Source organism: Argopecten irradians, chromosome 1 (genome assembly GCF_041381155.1).
Source record: "Argopecten irradians isolate NY chromosome 1, Ai_NY, whole genome shotgun sequence".
Taxonomy (NCBI): Eukaryota; Metazoa; Mollusca; class Bivalvia; order Pectinida; family Pectinidae; genus Argopecten; species Argopecten irradians.
Window position 1 is genome coordinate 63092202 of NC_091134.1, and position 23609 is coordinate 63115810.

The following is a 23609-nucleotide window of genomic DNA, read 5'->3' on the forward strand; positions in this document are numbered from 1 at the left end:
GTTTTCGATTATTTCTTGATAATAAACTTGGTCAAAATCAAATAATTTGCATTTAAAAGCAAAAGTTATTTTTACATATGAATGTATCGCAGCCGTCCCATAATTCCTATGTTAATTACATATGGCGGCCCCCTTGTGTCGATGTACAGACTTTAACATCGTTTAAATTTGTCTCCGATTGTAAAATTTCGAAATCAACAAGAATCAGTATAGTCAAGGTGAGCAAAAGAAGAAAATATTTTAAACATTGAATATATATTGATCTTGAAAAACATTTTGTTAAGAAGTGTTTCAAGGAAGTAATAAGGCGTGGCGGGTCCAAATCGACGCCATGTCGACGAAGGTTTTTGAACTTTCCTGATTGTTTCGTGTTAAAGGGTAATCTTGAAGATGCCAGCCGTATTTTTAGTAATTGTCGATCTAAGATATTTCAATTATTGTCAGAATTCATTTACTTTCATCCTTCATCTTTAAAAATGCAACGTGCTTTCGTTCTCGTTTAAACGGAACCATTTTTAAGCAAAACGTGATGCCGACCCATGCCATGGGAATATGATTTTAACAGATTATCAACTAAAATTGACAGGTGGAAATAGCAAGATTTGCGTACTTCATAAGCTCCTATATATCAATTGTTACTTGTATAACAGCTGCGTTCCGTAAATATTACGATAATCAATTTATTATAGAAATATTGAGGCATTGATATAAGATTTAGTATATTCCCAGAAATTACCCATAGATAAGGCCCGTTAACAGATAGGTCCAAATAGAAAGTGAAACTAAAATTATGTTACTATTTCACTGACTGGCGATTAGCTCTCATCACCAAGTACAAATTCTCACAAATGCATATTTCAAACTTTTATTTATAATTTTCAGTCACTATGGGAATGGGGCCTGAGGCTTTGAAATTTGGATAATGTGTGAGAAAACCAAAATTGGAGGGTGGGGGAATAAAATGTGAAAAAAACATAATGAATAGGATTGTTTGTTTCCAGTGTAATTTATGTACTTTTCTGAAGAATTATATATAATTAAATCCTAAAGATTCTCCAAGATTAAACTTCAGTTATTGTTCAAATTATGGGTATCATTTACATGTAAGCTCTAGATCTGTTGGAAATTTAAGGCTTAACTTTTGAAAAAAAAATTAAGAGGCTTTAACTTTGTTTTTGGAAATGTGGCTGAATTATGGCCCCCAAATCATTCTGGAAAAAAGCCTGGCTGTCTACTCAGTAGCATCTTCAAATTTTATTACACATGTAAAGACATATAAACGTATGCGATAAAACATACATGCAGTAGTCTGATAGTAGCATCAGAGTTCAAACTGCAGTTTGAGCATTTTATTTATGATGAATTTATAATAATAATGTTGATAAAAATAAATACACACACACTTTTAAAAATCTTGTATGGATGTTCATTTCCTTTACCTTAACTCCTTCCATGAGGTTTATCACATACTTTATCATTTAAGTATGATACAGTAAGATAAGAGGATAAGCATAACCCTTCTTTCATTTTTTGCAGGTCAAATATTTACCATGACAGACAGTCCGCCTTCACCAAAGAGGGTAAGTTCAAATTAACTACATCGGGTAACATGTATGTATATATTAGCTAGACTTTGAATTATGCTTTCATATAACATTAGACAATGTTATGCAGTTTGTTTGTTTGATTTATTAACGTCCTATTAACAGCTATGGTCATGTGAGGACGGCCTCCCATGTATGCGTAGTGTTGCGTGTATGTTGTGCGAGGTGCGTGTTTTGGGAGATTGCGGTATATTTGTGTTGTGTCTTCTTGTATAGTGGAACTATTGCCCTTTTTATAGTGCTATATCACTAAAGCATGCTGCCGAAGACACCAAGCAACACACCCCACCCGGTCACATTATACTGACAACGGGCGAACCAGTCGTCCCACTCCCTGTATGCTGAGCGCTAAGCAGGAGCAGAAACTACCACTTTTATAGACTTTGGTGTGTCTCGGCCAGGGGACAGAACCCAGGGCCTTCCTCACAGGGGCGAACGCTCAACTCAAGGCCAAAAGTGAGGCGGTGCCAAGGGAGGCATTAGGAAAGATAAAGTCAGTTAGGAAGAAGAGAAAAGATAAGATCCTAAATTTAGTCGCCTTTTACGATCAGCAATTGGGGCAGCAGGTACAATTCTTACGCCCTACCTGCAGGGTCAACAATGTTATGCAGATTTAACCAACAATCAATTACTGCTACTTCATGAAGAAAACCAGTGGAATTTGAAGTGATCATTGTTTTTGATTGTTTTTAGGTGAAAATGGAAACAGTGGATCTAAATGAACTCACTCGTGATGAATTGATTAACAAGTAAGAATGGTTACAATGAAATAACAACAGGCCCCACCCCCATCTTCACTCGCCCCCCAACCCAAATATTAAAGAGCAGATATCTTAAAAATGTGTTATTTGTAAGCAATATATATACTTGATTGATTACCATAAATGGTTAGTGTTATGTTAATGCTCATGATCATCTGTACAAATTGTTTTATCTAATTTAAAAGATAATTTCTTTCCCTTGCATGCTTAAGATTATGCTTTTCTATTAAATAAATTATAAGTAATGGGACATGGCAGTACCTTGATTTGAGAGGTTGAAATAAGTGTTTATTTGAACTGCTTGTTAATATTTGTTATTTGGTTATGATATACAAGGAAAAGGACATGTGTTCTTATTTATGTGAAATTTCGTATATTTTGTGTTAATTGCCAGGGTGAAAGAGCAAGAAAAGTATGTGCGGTATCTTGAAGAAAGACAGTCAAGAGGTCGAAAAGGAGGTAATTAATAAAAGAAAATAGTCATTCTATTATTGATTGATTTTTGATGTTTTTTATCAATTCATAGTATATATACTACAATCAGAAAAATAAATGATGTGATAGTGAATCCTCAAAGGAGTATTAATGCCAGCAGTAATTGTAGTAAAAATACATACATATCCGTGAATATACATGTATATATATAATTTAAGACAAACTTCAATTACCCTATTGCAAACAAGAATACACAAGGGACCATTTTTTTCTCAGATGAGGATTCAGATGTGAAAGAATTGGAGGAGAAAATGAAACAGCAGATCCGTGATAACATGAGGCGAGAAAGTACCCTGGTTCATCGCCTTGCCACAAAAGAGCAGGAACTGCAGGACTACATTGTAGGATATAGTAGTACTTCATTCAGTTTTAAGTTTCATAGCAAGATTTAACTTGGAATTTGTGTCTACTTTTTTAGGCCAATTCTATTAGATATGATGCAAGCATTTCTTCAAAATAAAGAACTACAGATTATTTCGTTCTTTATATTATTGATGCTTTACTAGAGTCACATAAGCTGAAAGACAATATGAAGGATTTTTTATTGTATATGATTCGCAATGTAGTACTTTTGATATCGCTATAATTAAGGGTAGAAAAGTATTGGGTCAAGTATTTTAAGATAGAAAAGTATTCTAATACAAATATTAATGAATTTGTTTCCTAGCAACTAAGATTTTTTTTATCTAGTTCAAAGTTTTTAGAAGAAGAAAAAAGAACTAAAGGCAGAAACTGCAGTTTGAAGTTGCATTGATATGTCATTGTGTGATTATTTTCATTTTCAGAACCAAATTGCAGAAATGAAACAAGCACAGACTCAAAACTCTGCTCAGCTCAGATCTATGCTGTTGGACCCTGCCGTCAATCTAGTGTTCCAGAGAATCACCAAGGAAATGGACGAATCACAGGAGAAACTCAAACAAACCCAAAATGAACTAAGTGCTTGGAAGTTCACGCCAGACAGGTGCCTATCACCCCTTTTGATAACTCTTATAATACTGACCAATTCATTACCAACATGACATGTAAGGCTACTCAAGCTTTGTTTCCATTTTAGTTTGTTATGCCCGTATCAGGTTCGTATTGTACCACAGCAGCCCAAGATGTCTGATGCGCTCGCTCAGGAAAGTGTCCGAAACAGACTGTCGGCCAGTTCCCGAGATCTTAGCCAAATGTCAAACTCGCTGTGGCGGTTTCTGAATTTGACTCAAGTTTAATTAATTGACACACACACAAGGTATACTGACCATAAGCTATGCGTATGATGCTGAAAGGCCAAATACCCAGACTGTGTTGTATACAGGGCTGGTGCCCAGCAGTGCATCCTAACTTTAGGTTTATATTGAGGTATCGCCCATGGATAAAGTCCTGATCATTGCCGTTACTACTCTTACTGCAGAGTGACACTTTGTCGCAAAGCTTGGGACAGAACTGTTGCTACCACTACAAAACTTTTTTATTTTACTCATTTGATCATCTTTCTATCAGTCAAATGAAATAAACACTAAAAAGCTTAGAATTTCACATCATTTTCTATTCCTCATCCTTATTGATAAACTGAACTTCCCCTTGGGTATGGAAAGAAGTAATGACATACACCTTGGCTTTAACACTCCATGAGACAAACACATAATGCAGAAGATTAAAAGTTGATGACAGGTTTGTATAGAAATGGCTACTTCAGTTCATGGTACATGTATTGACTTTCTCTGTAAGATAGTTTAATGTGTTTAACATCAAGAATGTGTTTTGGGGACTGGAATTATTCTATCCTATGAATAGAGGATATAAACCTCTTCAAACTTGTCTGGTAATTGGGGTAAAGGGTTTTATATGGTGCCATATTTCTCTCTATTATGCAGAGAGAAGGGATGTTGATGTATTGATAAGTTTTATGAAGTCATATGCACTAATCAATGACTTCAGATTTAATGACATTTTAAATGATTTTCTTGATTAGCTGTGTGTTTACATTTGTACATGTGATTGTCTGCTTCCATATTTTCCCATCCCATCTTTACAAAATGAACTTGCTATACATAGGCATGGTATGAAAAGTTGTATTTATGATAATTTCATTTAAGTCATTTATTTGTGTAATTGACAAGGTATGTTTGAATGCCATGAAATTGAATGAGAAAGCATTCTCAGTTTGACACCAAACGATATCTTATGCATTGTTTTAAATCAGACAATGTTGTAGTATAACACAAATGCTCATACAAAGTATTGCACCATGTCTTAAGTTCAGTAGATGGGATGGATCGCTAATTTGTTTATCATTCGTTTAAAATGACATGTTGTTAATTATTGTGAACTGTATCTTGAGAAATCTTAAGTATCATTAATAAATTACATAGATGTTACAAGATAATGAAGCTGTAATATTACTTATACCCTTTAATAATGGTTGATGTAGCTCGCAGACAAAAAGTTAAATTACCAGGTAACAGCTTATTGCCTTTCATCCAGAACATCCTTATGATGAAAAAGAACTAAACAATTACCATAATCTAACTTCTGTTTGAGACGGATCGTTTAGACATGCCTTGCATTGGGTTCAATCCTTTCCCATTCACAATAAGATAGATTGGAGCTTATCGTATATCAATGAAATTAGCATGGCTAATGAAAAAAAAAATATTTACAGTAATAAAATTAAATAGAATTTATAAATATTGCCTATCATTGTGAAAGCCATAAATTGTAGTCAAAACTTATAAGGTATTTGACGGATAATTGACAAGTTATTACTTTAATACTCTACATAATTTGACAATTATTTGCCTTATCTAGAAATGTTCAAAAAGTTACAAGCAATGTTAAAGCATAAATATAAAATAAATAACAGAAAACAATGTTAAAGATTTTAACAACAAAAATCTATGGTCTGACTATAATAGCATTTTTAGCTGAAATACACTATCTGACACAAATGCATTGTTTTCTAGATAAATTTTGCCTTTTAATTTGTTTGCTGCTACCTCTACTACCTAGCCTTTCTCTGTGCTTGTGTTGTTAATTTGTTTTAGTCTGCATATAAATAGTTTCTTTTGTTGTCTGTTGTCTTTCTGAAGGGGAACATATGATGTTCCAGTCATAACGATGATGTTGAATACAGTATAAAGTTCAGCTTAAGAATTGTTACAAAAACACAATCAATAATGCATATGCTGGACATTACTGGTAAAAACAAAAAACATTTAATTTAGACCAAAAAACCTTGTTCAAATAAATAAGATGTCAATATATGATTAGTTATTGCAAATATATAGTTATAGAGGGGGAGGGATAACTTCAAGAAAAGCAAACTAAAGTTTTATTTGCATTGATATATACTTGTCATTGCCATTAAGAAACAAGACTTGCCTGTGTCACCACTGTCTGGAAAACTGTGTAGTTATATTTGTTGTCTTTTATGTTAATTTAAAGCTGCAGTTGATTTTCAGGAAGAAGACTATTTTGTGTTTATTCCGAAAGCTTGTGTGGCAAATAGAACAATTTGCCAAAGTAAAAAAGAAAAATGCACAATAGAAATGGTGAAAATGAGGTAAAATGTGCCTGAAATTTCTGATATACAGTGTAGTTATTGAGTGAATCCTTCGGAATTGTGTCTTAAAAATATAAAGAAGTGGGGGAAAATTCCTGCAGCTACAGTGTGTCGATAAAAGAAAGCTGCTGTTATAAATGTGTGGCTATAAAGCATAAATCATTCATAGATGAAAATATATAGATACTTTGATAAAGATTGAAAATAGTATACAAATCTGTGCTAATAAATCTGAAAGATTAGGTTGGTGGAAAATTGGTGAATATATTTCATGAGCTATGTATGGATTGTGGTAGTTTTAAGGTACCAGCAGAGATAAATGGAATCACCAGGTCATCATCAATAGGTGTTAAAAAGAAGAATATTATATAAAAAAGTAATAGGTGGAGAAATTAATTCCATGTTCTCCAGTAATGAAGACTGCTTTACTCCAGTAAAGATAGGGTATTACCCCAAAATAATTGCAACAGATTTTTTTCTTTGTTTTTCAAGCAGATCTGACTTCGTTTTATACAAGAAAAAAAGTTGCCACAAATAAAAATTTGGGAAATTGTTTTTCTTGATCCCGAAAATTAGAAAAATTGGGATATTTGCATAATTTGCCAACTTTGAAGCCAAATATAAACTTACATGGTTATCACGAGATAACAGAAAATTAATTTATGACAAGAACGTTGTAAGGACAGCACAGATTGCCAAAAACATAAGTTGAAATCAATAAAGGGAAAAAGTATGAAAATTGTATAATTATGTCCTTGCAACAGCCAAATATGCTTTTGTTGAATTGTTAAGATAAAAAATTGTTATTATCAGCAATACCATTGATATTCATTTTGGTGGAATCTTTTTAAATAAAACTTGTTGATTAAAGGCTTTAAAAGTAAAACATTTTACTTTCACTACCTGAGATAATATGGTTGCTCAAAGTTGGTCTTTTGGCCTTTTCCAAGGATATTTTGAAGCCCAAGTTGAATAATATGTCTTTTTTTCATTCAAGAATTATTCAGTAAGTACCGTCTCAAGTGTTTAGATAGTTATCAATTCAGATTCTATGTAGGCTATACTCACCTAAAAGAGACTACTATATCAAGATATCCCCAAATATAAAAGACGTGAGGTCGATCAAATCCTCATTTAGTGCCAATTTGACTAAACTCCTCTAATTGGCTAAGTCCTGAAGTTGAAATGTCAAAAATGTGAATATCTATTTTGTGACTAATCAGATTGCAAAATCCTTTGGCAGATATTACCACCATAATGGAGCGCTTTTTATAAAGTGAGATTGAAGTTTCTTTTTGATCAAATATTTGCATAGGTCAGTTTTTCATTTTTTCCATAATGGAACTGGATGGGGGTTATATAATGCTCAATGAGATAAAGGAATAAAATAAAAGTTCAAGTTCAATTTTATAGCTGAAAATCATCACAGTTCTGATTTATTTACTGGCAAAATTTATGACAAATGAATAAAGCATATTCGAAAAATTAAGATTTTTGTATTGCAGATTTATGGACTTCGACATATTTTGGTATTCAGCCAAATTAACGTTATAGGAAGTTTTTACTACTAAATAAGATGAGCATATTTATACCGTTTTTTACAACAAATGATAAAAATAACAAGTACAAAATATACAAAAAAGGATGTAACATATTTTGAAGCATTTGCTTTTTTATTTTCCGAAATATTAACTACCAAAATGGGTGTTTTGCCAAAAATCTAAGTATAAAAACACTTCAAATTGGCACGATCAGTCAACTTGACATGTTAATATTTAGGTTTTTTCTAGATAATGTATTATCGATCATGCATTAATATCAAAGAAAATGTAATTCTTTAAGGCATTAAACATAAACTGATATAGTTCAGGGTAAGATTTTATAAATGTTTGCATCTAAAAAGAACAAAAACGGTAATGCTAGCTAAATTCAAAAGGTTTTGAGCCATTTTCATCCTTCTTTATTGACTGAAATTATTGTTTCATTTAAACTTATTTGTACTAACATAAAGTTTGTCTTACTATATACCCGATTCCATATTTCAAGTATTGCAAAAATAGCAGATATTGTACTTTAAAAGTGTCAAAAGTGTAATTTCTATATATTTTCTTATTTTTTGGGTGTTGAAAAAATGATTTTCCGAACATAATTTTTAGCGAATTTTTTCATGGTAAAATACTAAGATCCTCCAACCCAAAAAGCAGAAAACAAATTCTGTTGCAATTATTTGGAGGTTAGGCCTCTATTTTTCATATTTTTACTGGACTACTTATATTAATGGGAACTAAACGACCTAAGTGAGAAAAGTAAATTGTTTCATCAAAACAGTGAATTCAACCACCAAGGATACATTTGGGTACAAAAGATCATAATTCAAAGGAAATGTCAGGGAAAACTACTACTCAAAAAAAGTCCAATATCATTCAGTGGGAAGACAATCAAAGGTCAAATCAACAAGGGAGTGTCACCAAGGTCAAATCAACAAGGAAATGTCACCAAGGTCAAATCTACAAGGAAATGTCACCAAGGTCAAATCAACAAAAAAATGTCACCAAGGTCAAATCAACAAGAAGATGTCACCAAGGTCAAATCAACAAGGAAATGTCACCAAGGTCAAATCAACAAGGAATTGTCACCAAGGTCAAAACAACAAGGAAATATCACCGAGGTCAAATCAATTAGGAAATGTCATTTAGGTCAAATCAACAAGGAAATGCCATTAAGTTCAAATAAACAAGGAAATGTCATCAAGGTAAATACAACAAGGAAATGTCACCAAGGTCATATCAACGAGGAAATGCCATTAAGGTCAAATCAACAAGAAAATGCCATTAAGGTCAAATCAACAAGAAAATATCATTAAGTTCAAATCAACAAGGAAATGTCACCAAGGTTGATAAAACAAGGAAATGCCACCAAGGTCAAATCAACAAAGGAATGTCACCCAGGTCAAAACAACGAGGAAATGTCATCAAGGTCAAATCAACGCAGAAATGTCACCAAGGTCAAAATTTTGAGGAAATATCACCAAAGTCAAAAGAATGAATAATATCACTACACATCACTTCAGAATTTTAGAGATAAGGATATACAAGCTCTGTGAAGTAATGCATTCCTGACTGCTTTGGTTTTAAAAACTAAGTAAAGTTACATCTACAACTAAAACAAATATTAAAAAGCCTAGTTCAAAATGAAAGGACATGCAAACATCGGTGACTGTCCTCACTATTACTGGTTACGTAATATTGGGACTGCTTCAATTTGTCAATACAATGTTTGCTTAGAACTTTTCTCTGCAGCTGAAAATAGAATTTTTCATCGGAGATGAATGGAACATTCAAAAGGGGGAAAAAGGGGGGAAAAACAGTGATTATAACCCTGACTTACCATTAGGCTAAGCACTACGAGAAGGTATACAGACACTGTGTTCTTCTGAGAAATTCAGTGATATGTGCATGAAGCTGTGAACAGCCAGTGTAGTAGGTGACGAGACAAGCTTCAAGATTCAATCTTCACACAACTGTTTAACTGTTCTATCTGTATTGTAAACTGATTTTGCTGGAAACTTTGCTGTTAATATGTCAATACCATCATAGATAATATTATCAGTTTCAATCTGTACTCCAGGATTCTGAAAGAAGATTTATGATCATCCAGATGTTTCAACACAACAAATAGGAGAGTTATACATAGGAAGAATGAGAATCATCACAACAGCTATCATCATAACGGCTAGAAAAAGGACATGGGAATACAGAGTAGTAGGGTATAGAAATATAGCTAGAGAAAGAGAATTCATCTCGTCGGGTATAGAAATACAGAGAAAAAGTGGCATGCAGAATTAATGTGTTTTCAGCGGCATATTTCAGAAGAGCAGTAATTCCAGTTTTCCATATGATGCAGTCCAAAGAAATAGAGAAAGTTAAAAAGTTCAGTGGCAAATTCCATAAACAGAAATTTAGAATTTCTGTATGAAGTGATCCAAAGTTGATGTGTATGGTGGAAGATGACAGTGTTTTATTTATAAAGCAGTAGTTGCATCAGTGTGATGTTACAAATCGTATGTAGCAGTGTGTGTTTCTACATTACCTGGTGCTGTGAGATATAATGTAGGCCAGTCTGTGTTTCTACATTACCTGGTGCTGTGAGATATAATGTAGGCCAGTCATAAAAAACAGTGAATTGAAATCCAAGTTATTTCATATCAGTTCCAAAAAGAAAGAAAAAAAAAACTGTGATAATTCTGTTCCATGTTGAACATCATGTTAAAAATGTGTTGATGGAAAAAGTGAAGGAAAATATGCAAGTAACTTAATATAAAAGTGTTCCCAGTTGAACATGGTGTTGAAAAATAAATGTGTTCATAGAATAAGCAAAGGAAAAATGCTCTAATTCTCATTAGGGTTTTCAAACAAAGTGTGTTTGATTATTCATTGGAAAAAGGCAATCGTGATTCTCTGAAGTGAAGCCATCAAAAGACAACACAAGCCTGGCCAACAAGTTGTGATTCTTAATTAAGAAATTAAGTTATAGTTGTCAAGTTTACTTAATCATTGGTACCTTGAAATCCAAACATCAATCAAAACAAAACAAATTCATTCTTATTATTTATTCATTATTTTTCTGTGATTGTCAGATTTATTCTTGTGAGAGAGTACAGTATTGGTTTGCAGGTGAAAATGATGAATCTTTTAGATTATAGAAAACAAAAGGATTACTTCACAACTTCAATATCTGTTTTGAGAGTTTTAAAGAGAAAGAACAACTTTTGAAATACCAAAAATGCCAAATGTTGGTGTTTGGATTTCTGGATTCTAAGTTCAGGTACCATTCATAGATCCACTCGAATAATGTTTACTTACTTGTAGTTTGTTGTATACAAGTGATGTCTTCAGTTCCTTAGGTAGTGGAAGAATCAACTTACACAATGTAGCATCAGAATTCTAAAACAATTATCACTATTATAAATCGAAACATTAAGAATAATTTTTGTCTCGCCTGTGATGGTATCGAGGAAAGTTAAACTAAGGTGTTGCTTTTTTGATGATGTAAACATTTGCATTATTAAAAAGACAACTTTTGTATATGAAAAAAAAAAAAATTTAAATCACATCCGATTGAACTGAAAACTTAGTTAAGTTACTTACTCTTTGCATCTGTCAGAACACATGGACAAACATATTGGTTGAGAAAAGATTCTAAATCAGTTCTGGTATTTTGAGAATTAATGCTAACCAATTCTATATTAAAAGTTGAAATACTCTTTGCATCCTTAAGAACACTGTAGATAAGGATCCAGGAAAATATTTTATACTTCTAAAATCTCAGAATTTTGCTGGATTTGATAAGAGAAATATGTCCAGTTACTCTGTAGTCAAATGGACCTTTGACATTATATGTAAACATGGATATCAGATAGACAAATGATTACTGGTATTTGTTATTATCAAGAAATACTTTGAAGATTTCTTATATATTTACTAAATCGATATATTGGAATATCTTTATTCTTGACATTTAAGTCCTTAGATCTATATAGAGCTGTAAGTACATTGTACTGTACAGTACTACTTTTTTGACAGTATGGAGACATCAGAGGAATAACTAACAATGTTCAACAAGAACCTGGATGTATCGTATATGACAGTAGTTGGTCGGCAAATGATTTTTAGCATTATTTTATTTTAATTATTAGATAATGATTTGATAGCTGATTTCTTTTCAAATGACCACATTACATTACCAGTTTAGTACTTCAACCTTTTATATATTCAAAAAATTACTGGCCAAACAACTAAGGAAGGTAGATATAGAAGATAAACTTACCTATGTTATGAGAGGGGGGGAAATAAGTAATAAAAACTAGTAACCAGGCTGAAAGATGAAGTTGTGATTAGTATTTGTAAGAATATTAACCGCTGACATTTAGTCTGTAGGAGATATGCTGATGTGGTCGTTTTTAAAGATATCATAGATCCTTTAATGTGTTCAGGGTATGAAAAGAAAATATAGGTATGGATTACACATGAGTTTTATAATGCATTGCATAATGTATTACACAACATGTAGCTGTGCAGCGATGTTTTCTCAATTTAATATGATATATACGGGTATGGTAACATGAAGTGGTCACTTATCACTCTGGCATCTAGCCAATAGTCTGATAACTGCCCTCTCCTACTGTAGATTAAACTGTCATATGTTAGACTGTATCAATCTGGCTTGTGTAAATCTCATCAATTTGTCTTATCAAAAACATTTGATCATGAATTGAAATCTTTTTTGAATGCCATAATATCCAAGGTTTGAATTTCATGTTGATAAGTTTTGTTGAACACAGTTCAAGAGAAAAATAGTAAAACACTGAAAGAATAATGTGCCTCCCATAATTTTGCTGTAAATGTTGTGAAATAATAAGATTGTAAGATTGTTTGTTGACATCTTTAACAAAAGCATTAAAACCTTTATTGTGTTAAGGAGTTACTTGATAAAAAGATGAGATATTAAAAATTATGATTAGATATAGATGGCTGTCACATGTTGTATAATTACATTATAAAAGTTTTCATGTTAGTTATTGATATTAATTAGTACTCGATATATACGTGATGAAACAGACCTCGTACTTCTATAGGGGTTGGGTATTTTTATAAAGGTGATGTAGCAATGTACTGTAAACCACTTGATACAAATTTAATTCTCAAGAGAGCTCAAAAACAAATTGAAATGTTTGCAAATATTATATGAAATGAATGTATGATTTTCACTCAGTACACCTAAAACGGTAAATATCTGCGAGTGAGTTAAAAAGGATGAAAACAACAAATATTGTAAACATGAAAATGTAGTGGTTTACAGTAAAGCTCATGCAGTGTTATAGTTAATTTTGATGCATATCCTTCAATTATTTGGCAATAATTGGTTATTTTTTCCTCCCTTTCTTCTTAAAAAGCATTCAGATGGTTGTCGAAAGGATATTGTCAAATGTACGTAGGATGTGTCTCATTTTGGTACTTTTCCTCCCAAATTGAGATTTGTAAAAAGATGACATTGTAATTGACAAACCATTGATTAAGAGTTCATATTCATGTTGAATTGTTCAATTTAGAACTAAGAATATGTGTATGTTGCTAAGATTATATTAACTTTGGGCTAACTGATCATGATGAAAGAAATTTTGGTCCAGATGATGGTTAACAAATATTTAATCGATCTAAGTTCATATCTGCAAAAATTTTCAAGGTTAAACATTATTAGAAGTGATAAGCATTATTGTTTTGACAACCATTGTACAAAGGTGTATGTCACACAGTGGTTTGCTATAGTATTGATTACATGAGACATAATCAGAATCCATCATATGCATAATTCGGTACTGTAAACACACTTTCTTTCGCAGCTATTAGATTTCGTGGTTTTCCATTTCAAAAGAAGTGAGCGAAGATTAATATTCATGGATTTAACAATTGAATAATTCCTATCAATACGATGATGAAGTTTTAATTGGCCGTGATAAACTTTCACAAATTTACTTGGATCGTGAAATTTGCGACGAAAGTAAATCACAAGCGAATGAAAGTTATTGGATTTACAGTATTTGAATTAAAAGCCATGCTATTTAGGAAGTGTGTCAATATTTCAATAGAAATTTAAGTTAAATATTGATATTCACTTATCATTATGGCTTTTTTTGATGCGTCAATGATGTTATATTTACATTTTCACTGCAGTCCCACTATGTAACCTTACCAACCGCAGTTTGCAGTCATATAGACAATGAACTTCAAGCGCTTATTATGACGTTATTATCATTTGTCGTGCCAGTGATCGCGGAAGACAGCTGTTCAAATGGCTATTCCATCCATGAAGATAACGAATGATTATTTCATCATAGATGCAAAATTCCTTGGGATTTCGTCTTTCAGTTGGCATTCATAGCCATTATGAATGCCAACTGAATAGAGGCAAATTTAACATGAAGCGCTAGCGCTCCATAGAATTTGCCTCTGTACAGTTTGCATTCATATTGGCTATGAATGCCAACTGAAAGACGTTTAATGCTTAAGTGTAGTATAGTTACAAATTTACAAACAGTGTGTGGAGAGATGTTCTCCAGGATATTGTGATTGACTTCCACTGGCTGGCTTGATTTCATAGCTAAAAGGTAGTGGTTTGAAAATGATCCAATATAATGTAATTCAATCACTAGGATAGGAGTTTGGATAAATTTTTAATGCAATGTCATATTTAGGCAAAAGTCAATTATGGTATTTGTAATTTCAGAACAAGCTCATGTACCAGTACACTAATATGTTGTATAATTATGTATAATTACTTTTAAGTATTTGCCTCAGTGGTACATGTTTTAAACAAACTAATTAAAAATGGATCATCTTGGATGAATATTTTTGCCATGTGAAGGCTGATCAAAAGAGGTCACATTCATTTCTATGGAGGTACAATGTTGTAGTCTCCTCTAAGATGGTTATTTAGAAATGACATATATGTAGACATCATTATACTAAGATTGTCCTGTAAGTAATTAGCTAATAAAAAAATACTGCAGTACTTGGTCAGGTATCTGATATGTAGGCACATGTAAGTTTATGAAAACAATAAGTAGATTATCTCCCTTGTAATGTTTTGAGATGGTTTTGCAACACGTGCTCATACAATTAATTATTATGATACTTTTCTAAATGCTTTAACTGCATAATTTATCAGATTACTAGTAAACATTTTATTTTTCAAAAAAGATTTCCACTACCTAGGTAGTGAATTTTCTTTGCTGATATAGTCATTATACATGATAGTATGTAGAGGAGAAATTTGTAGTGGCATACATAATAATTGCTTCAGTTTGATTTCTACATTGCTTTTAAATTTCATTGCCTCAGTAGTTCAGAAATTATAGAATCTGAAACCAGTATGATGATTTCAATAATGTAAGTCACAGCTATCTAACTCGTTAAGTCTGTAGTTATGGTTATCAATGATGATACCTACGCTCAAGGCTGATTTATCATTTATGTAGACATTGACTATTGAAGCTGAGAAGATATGTTAACACTTTATAAAGACCAGGTGTTGATTGTAATAGTTGCTTATCTATTGGTACATTTCAAATAAAAGTGTTTCAATATCACAAACTCTAAAACGAAATTTGCTATCACTGTAATGTTATCATAAGTCTGCTGGTTCAGTTTCTTTTACTTCATAGGATGCAGATACTTATTTGTTGTTTTTTCATGTTATATGTGGAAACATTCAAAATTAGCTGTAATGAATAGAATTCTGGTTGTGGGGCTAGTCGGAAAGGTTCTGTATATCTGACCCATTCCAACACAATGTTAAGTGGAATGGGTCAGATAGAAAGACTAGCCCCATAATCAGAATTGTATTCTTTACAGTAAAAGTGTGTGATAAAGAATATACTTATTGTATAGTGAAAGAAAAATAATGGAAATGCTCTAGAATGTCTGATAATAATATTACATATATTATGCATATGAATACAGTATATTCTGCTAATGACCATTATCTGCTGTTGTGTCATTTGTAGAAGTGTTTTATAGTTGAATACATCTGTAAGATGAACTACAAAATACTTGACCAGTACTAAAATGAACTGTTTCAGCGTCTCCCTTCCTTCACATGGCGAAGAAGATGGGATTTTTAACTCCTGGTAAGGTGTTTCTGAGCCCTTTATTGTTCTGACAGCCCCTTTTTGTGACCCATTTGTTTTGCTATTTTCAGCCAAACTGGTAAGAGGTTGATGGCCAAGTGTCGGATGCTTCTTCAGGAAAACGAGGAGCTAGGAAAAGTAATCAACTCTGGGAAAACAGCTCAGTTAGAAGGAGAGATCGCTCTACAGAAGTCCCTTGTACAGGAAATGACCACCAATCAGTCGGGTAATGAGTCTATATCCTTACTCATATCGAATATTGTGTTGCTAGAGTTAGCTGCTCTTGATCAGCATGTTAATATAGTGACACTTTTCTCACAAATAAAATTTATCATATTATGTTCATGACCTGCTTACAGGTAAACCTACTTGTAAAGAGAAAATTCCCCTCATCAGGGAATGATAAAGATTTGTAGGGAGGGCTATATCAAAACAAGTCTTGGTGATTGCCATGATTACTGACACTCTAATATTATATAAGTTGTTCCATTCTGGTTCTGTTTGGAGATGACTTAATATACATGTATAGGCTTTGCATTAATAACATGTAATTTGGATTAAGATACTCCTCTGACTGGGCCCAGGTTTATACAAGTTTTAAGCCATGGCCATGTGTTGACAGAAATCTCTAAAAGTTGTACAGTTAAATAATTCATCCTCATTATTGTTATCGTCAACAGTGCTTTAGACAAAGGTTATCAGACTTCTTGTTTGTAGACATGCTCAAACACTATACGAGTATTGAAATTATTCCAAACTTATAGCAGGAAAACCTACCCCAGAAAGAGATTAAACTTTATCCTATATATCTACTGGTATAAAGGGAGATAAGTGTTATTACCTTCCCTTTGTAAATTTATTTATAATTATTCACATTGGTTTCCTTGTCAGAGCTGGATGACCTTTTAGGCGACCTTGACGAGGATGTCGAGGGCATGCAGAGTATGATATATGTGTTACAACAGCAGCTCAAAGACACTAAAGAACAGTTGGTACTCGTACAGGAGGAGAACGCACAGCTACGCCTCACTCAAAATACCATCCCAGTCACAAATGTGCCTCCTACAGACGCTAAACCAATCGTAAAACAGGAGGCATCTAGTTTTCCCAACAGTCCAATCATAGACTCCGTACCACAAAACACATGGATAACACACAGTGATAGTAAGTATGAACCCACACAACAACAGTCTCATGACTGTGATATTGCCAAAGAACAACCAGAGACAACTGAAGGTAACGGTGAAATAGAACCGATGGAAACAGACCAACAACTATCGTCAGATTCATATGACACGCCCCCATTGTACTCCGTCACTACAGAACTTAATCACACCTCAAATCAGAATGACTCCTTAGAACAATATAGGACAGCGAGAAAAGACGCTCAGATACACGAGAGTAATGACGATTTGTCACAAGATGCTTGGAGTCCGAGGAAACCCGTTCTTGACAAGTTGGATGAGGAGAGTGCTTTACGGAAATCCCACGAGGAGTTAAGTTGTAGTCCAGATACAACAAGCTTGGACAAATTAGGGGAGAAAGAGTTATCATCTGGGGACTTCTTACACATACAGAATGGCGTTAATAGGACTAGCGAAGGAGAGATTGAACAGGCGTAAAATGTATTCAAGTGTGTTGGCACAATCATAGTTCATTCACTCATCCAGTAGTCAGATTTCATTTTCAGACAGATTTTGAATATTTATCATTAAAAAAATCAAAACGGTCTTTTTGAGTATTCTAGAAAATTGCATTCATGAATGGGGAGAAACAATAAAAATTATTTTATGAAATTCATCAAGGGAGCTAACTGTGCACAAGGGATATATACACTTCTTAATACTGTTACGGTGATACTGTATATATGTAATATAAATTCAGCTTGTACATATAATGTACAAACAAAAGACCAAAATCAAGATAAGTGTATAACGCATCTTAAAAACATTTATACGGTAATGTAGAAGAACTTAATTTTATTATGGTATCAGGAAACACAAGTTATTTTATAAAGTTTAAGTTATATTTACAAACCAGTTGACATATTGAATCTAAAGGCTTTGGCAATATCAGTTAAATATTTATCAATAACTCTGGGGTTATTTTTTTTAAATGAAGTTGATAATTGAATTGTCATGTCAGATAGACAGAGAATTTATGAATTTTCACTTAACATCTTGTTTATTATAAATGTTAAAACACTTGCAACAACTAAATATCAACTACCATGGTAGTATTTATCAAAGTCCCCTTGTTAATCATGAGAAAGTCTGATAAAGTAGACAGAAACTGATATTGTTTGTATTCATGACAAAATTTCACATCAAAAAAATTTCTTAGTCAATGCATGAGAAATATTTTGTTTTTACTAATTTGGAAAATCAGCTATAAATCATATTAATGTTTCCATGAATAGTTTTGAATTCCACCAGAGTGGATGTTTGCATTACTGTACATGTTATACTATGTTGTTGAAATGCTTTACGATCAGTGGCTGTAAGTAAGATTTTTATTGATTTCTTTAAATTTTTAATTAATTTACATGATAGTAACCTTTGTAAAAGGTTTATATGACATATGTCTGAAGATACGAATATAAGTCTTTGTGTCTGTACAGCATTAATATTATTATGAATGTGTGGTTACTTTCAGAACATTGTGTTCTGTCTGGGTATGAGACTTAATATGATACAAGATGGTCTTCTAGTAAAAGATATTAAGTCTGTATGGTATGATTATTAAGTAGACAAAGACATCTGTCTATAAGATTGTTAGTAAAATCAAATTCTGGGCCTGGATTTTAGTAGATAAGTTTGATTTACGATGATATCATGGAAAATTAATCTGAATATGGAAGGTACATCTATCAATGTTTCCCATCTACATTGAAATCAAAGAACATTAGGCCTATGTAAGAGAGATTGCTATCATGTACATGGATATGTCTTGCTCATTGAAAAATTAAATCTGAGCAGCTTATATCATGAGATTTTTTTTTTTTTATTTTTTTTTTTTTGAAATCTTAATGCAGATTCTGTACAATGAAAACAGAGATGGAGATCAGTGTTACAAATGCAAGTACTTAGTACTTTTTCACTCTTCCTGTTCTCTTACATAAATTCCATCGATAGAGACATTAATGGACCAATACCAACAGACTTTAAATACTTCTACTCTTGTAAACAAATCTCCGATGACTGCTGTTGAATTATACTCTTTTTAGAAAGTAGCATGCAAGAAAAATTCAATCTGATATTTGTATATTTATGCTGCTCTCCTTTAGTCTGCTCAGGAAGCAGATCACAGGGAGAGACTCATGATTTCAATAAGAGTGAACATAATACATTTAATACTGGGTAACTATAGGAATGACATGTATACATAATTGTATGTATGTCTGCACATATTTTATTTTTCATCCTAAATGTTAAGAACGCTTACAACATTAGGACGAACTTTTTCTGGGATGAATGTTATGGTTTAAAACTGTTAATGGTTTTTTGGCTAGTAGGAAATACTGATGTTAGCATGAAGAGTAGAACAAATGCATTACCTGTTCACCAGAGGATCCACCATGATTTAGATACTATCCAGACTAATTATGACTTGTGATCTCTGTTTAACTCGGAATGCTACTTAGTGCTGCTGTTATCACCATTTCACATATTTGTTTATACAGTGTGTTGAGGAATTGTTTTTGTCTTTATTTCATGGAATGAGTGGATAATCATGAAACTATTGTTTGTGTTCAGGTATATGTGAATAAACGAGGCAGCAAATGAGACTTATTTCTGAATTTTGTTGTTTATAGCTTCCTTGTTCAAAAGAAACAAGGTGAGCTTTGCCATACCGTGGCGTCCAGCATCCGTTCGTCAACAAGTCACAAAATCAATGTCTTTTTGAAAACTACTGGCCAGAATTTAACTAAATTTTGCTGGTAGCATGGGGATTGAAAATTATACAAACAAGCCTCATGTATAACAGCCATATTGTTATTACCAACTTATTCTCTAAAAGTTATAATTGATTTTTGTATGTTTTCATACTAAATCCAACTCTCTGATTTGGCATATTTTTTTTTCTTCATATACTATGAAGAAAAATTTTGAGATTACCGCGAAAATCCAAGTAATCATGACGTCACAATACCGACTTTGATGTTGCGTATTGATTTAGAAAAAAATAATCCATTGGAAAGTACAAAAAATTGTACGTTTAAATGTACTTTATGTTATCAAGAAGTCTGAAAAATTAATTATAAACATTGTTTTAACTATTCTTTTAACTTCATAGGGTTATGAAATAAATTTTGTTTGCAAACTTTTGTGATAATCTGCTATGCGGATTCACACAGTTTGCAAACAAAATTTCTTTCATACCCCTATGAAGTTAAAGAATAGTAACATCAATGCTTAAATGAATTGATATCAATCACATTGTGTATGTAGCATCCTTATTGGTTGGGGATTGTACAAATATTAGGGCTATAACGAAAACTTCAGAAAGTTCAACTAAATTCCAGGTCATGTGTTATTTGTTTAGAATACGAATATAATAGTGATAATAGGTATGAAATGTATATCTTATTAGTTTCCTGGGATGATATAAACATTTTACCAATATATTTTGATGGATTTTTCAGTCCATCATATTTTGTGAAAGTGTCTTACCTTGGCCTATACCACACCTTATATAAGTGAATGATAATGGTATTTATATCCTGTTTCTGTTATTTATAATATTTGTAACAGGGTGCAGGATTTACAATAAATTTAATACCTGCCTAATGCCAGAGATCGAACTCGGGACCTCTAGATTACAAATCTGACACTCAACCGATCGAGCTAAAGAGAGATTCTCTTGCAGAGCGATTCATATGTATCCTTTTTTTGTTACATCATTAATAACTAAATCACAAAAAAATATAAGAAATATAGGCTATATTTAGCATTTTAGCATGCAACTACATGTAATTTGGCAAGGTGAGGTTAACAATTCAATCAATTGAAATCAGCCAAACACTTTAATGAAATGTCAAACTTAGACTTAAAATAGGGTATCTTGCCTGTTTTGACCAAAACTTCTAGTTATAGATTATAAAAACACAAAAGACCTAATAGCCTTTGGTATATGAAGGTTGAAAGTTAAATTGAATTAAAATTCTCATTCTTCATATGTTGATTGAGTTCCAAAAACAACATCCTAGATTAATCATCCTAGTCCATGTAGTTTTAAGGGAGAACAAACATTTGAGTCATACTTTAATTATAGAATGATAAATATCAACATTATCATTAATTAAATCATTAGTAATACCAATTCGATGTAGACACCATTCATTTAAAAGTTGTTTTAGAAAGGTAATACAATGGAGGTAATGGTGGTTGTATAGTATTACATTTCCTTGTCACTTCTACTATATAATTAATTTTTATTTGTTTTCATACTAAATCCAACTTTCTGATTGGCAGATACGTTTTCTTTATTTAAGGATTAACTTGAATAGATTTTTTATGTTATGGAGATATAACACAAAAATCTGAGTGTACTCTAAATAAACCGTTTATGATGAGAGTACACTCAGATTTTTGTGTTATATCTCCATAACATAAAAAATCTATTCAAATTAATCCTTATAATTCAATTTACTAAAGATAATCTCTTCAACATTTAAAATTCATTTTGGGACTCTTTTGTCTATGAAATCATCACGCCGTCATCTCAGCCAATCAGAAGCAACGTTATAAAAGGCGACGCTATTTTTTCCTTTATGGGATGATAAAGTAAATTTTTAAGCCAATGAAAATGCTCGTAACAAGCAAAATTGAATTATATACTATGAAGAAAAAAATCCGAGAATGGCGCGAAAACCCGACGTTATCATGACGTCACAATAGAGACGTCGATGTTGCGTATTGATTTGGTAGATAATACATTTAAACGTGTTTTATGTTATCAACTAGGAACAATAAGCATTGATGTAACTATTTTTTTAACTTCATCGGGTTATGAAATAAATTTTGTTTGCAAACTTTTGTAGAACCCGATACGCGGAATCACACAGTTTGCAAACAAAATGTCTTTCATACCCTGATGAAGTTAAAAAATAGTAACATCAATGCTTAAATAAATTAACCAATGCAAAGTGAAGTATATGAAGGTATAACTGACACCCAAAACGTGACCATTAAGACTTCAATAATATAATGTTGACGTTTGTGACGTCAACTGATCACCGTCAAAATGACTGTTCCATCTTGTGGATTAAATCGTCGTTGATAAACGGGGTTCGTGGTCTAATTAATGCAGAGACCCTAAAATGAATTGATATCTCGCATTATGATGATTGTCTGCAAAGCTCTGGCATCTATATAGACCATAAGTGCCATAGGAAGATCATCCTCGATACTCCAGGGGTTCCGATCACTTACGATCTCTACACCCCTGGACTATCTCATCGTAAAACTGGAGGCAACAGAACAGAACAGGTAATTTAGTCCTTTGATGTACATCAAAAGAACCGTATAACGGTACACTATGGTTGACTATGTGGCTTTGAAGTTGGGCGTCGCTCTCTCTGTAGTCTTCAAAGGAAATCTTTGCTGGTCTGTGATTGGTCAAATATTTTCAGCTGAGCTGCCTTCAATTTCACTATGAGATAGTCCAGGGGTGTAGAGATCGTAAGTGATCGGAACCCCTGGAGTATCGAGGATGTAGGAAGATACATTGTGGTTTAATGCTTAAACCAATCTCGTTGTTGAGTTGGTTGTATAGTATTACCAATCTCGTTGTTGGGTTATCGTTTTTAAATCAATGTAAATGATACTAGTGATCTTTTATATATAGAAATATAGTTACACATCATCCCAGCCACATGCTACAAACCAAACATCAAATCTATGGACGTTTTGGATATTGCATTGTGTACAATACTAGTAGCTAGACCTAAGTGAACGAATTCCCTCTCTGTGTAATAGTACCGGCCACGGTCATGTCGCCGGGTCGTTTTAGTTTGTTAAAATAACGTAATAAAGACATTTAACCTTATTTGGCCTCTGATATTGGAGGTCATTATAGGTAATCAGATTAACCATGTCCATAGCCCTTCAACTGGCCAAAATACCTCGTCTCGGACACTCATTATAATGAGTAAAAAAAGTCTTTGTATTGGCAAATACATATGTTCAAAGACAAGTTCAAAGTGCTGCGTTGAATGAAAGATGAATCATTATCGTGAAATAATTTATAGGAAAACAAATTCTAAGTGTCATCAAACTTTTGTTTTCAAATTGATCTTAAATTGAACAGGCACTGCGGGTGATGTTTTTTCTAGATGAGGTGGCTGTTGAATAATGTGACCTTGACTTCCAACAGCTTCCTGAATCAAAGAGAAGATGGTCAAATCTAGACGGTTCTCATTAAAGGCCCACTACCTTTCCGAAACGGCTTTTAATTTTTTAAATGGGAATGTATAACAAGATCGATAATTTTGTAGAGTCTTAAAAAATATT

At 32.7% G+C, this 23609-nt stretch overlaps 1 protein-coding gene across 1 annotated transcript; it reads left to right on the plus strand.

Annotated features, from left to right (window-relative positions):
- Nucleotides 1-97: 97 nt before the first annotated feature.
- Nucleotides 98-19886, plus strand: LOC138304788 (pre-mRNA-splicing regulator WTAP-like). Its single transcript, XM_069245067.1, has 8 exons — nt 98-218; nt 1537-1580; nt 2298-2353; nt 2760-2824; nt 3077-3201; nt 3646-3824; nt 16167-16321; nt 16987-19886. The coding sequence occupies exons 2-8, from the start codon at nt 1551-1553 to the stop codon at nt 17715-17717; spliced, it is 1341 nt and encodes a 446-aa protein (XP_069101168.1). The 5' UTR covers nt 98-218; nt 1537-1550; the 3' UTR covers nt 17718-19886.
- The last annotated feature ends 3723 nt before the right edge of the window (nt 19887-23609 follow it).

Bases quoted from the DNA above. Each gene is read 5' to 3' on its own strand.
- LOC138304788 (XM_069245067.1), top strand. From the start codon at position 1,551: ATGACAGACAGTCCGCCTTCACCAAAGAGG. The intron at 2,825-3,076 runs GTAATTAATAAA...TTTTTTTCTCAG, and splicing joins GTCAAGAGGTCGAAAAGGAG to ATGAGGATTCAGATGTGAAA. The intron at 16,322-16,986 runs GTAATGAGTCTA...TTTCCTTGTCAG, and splicing joins AATGACCACCAATCAGTCGG to AGCTGGATGACCTTTTAGGC.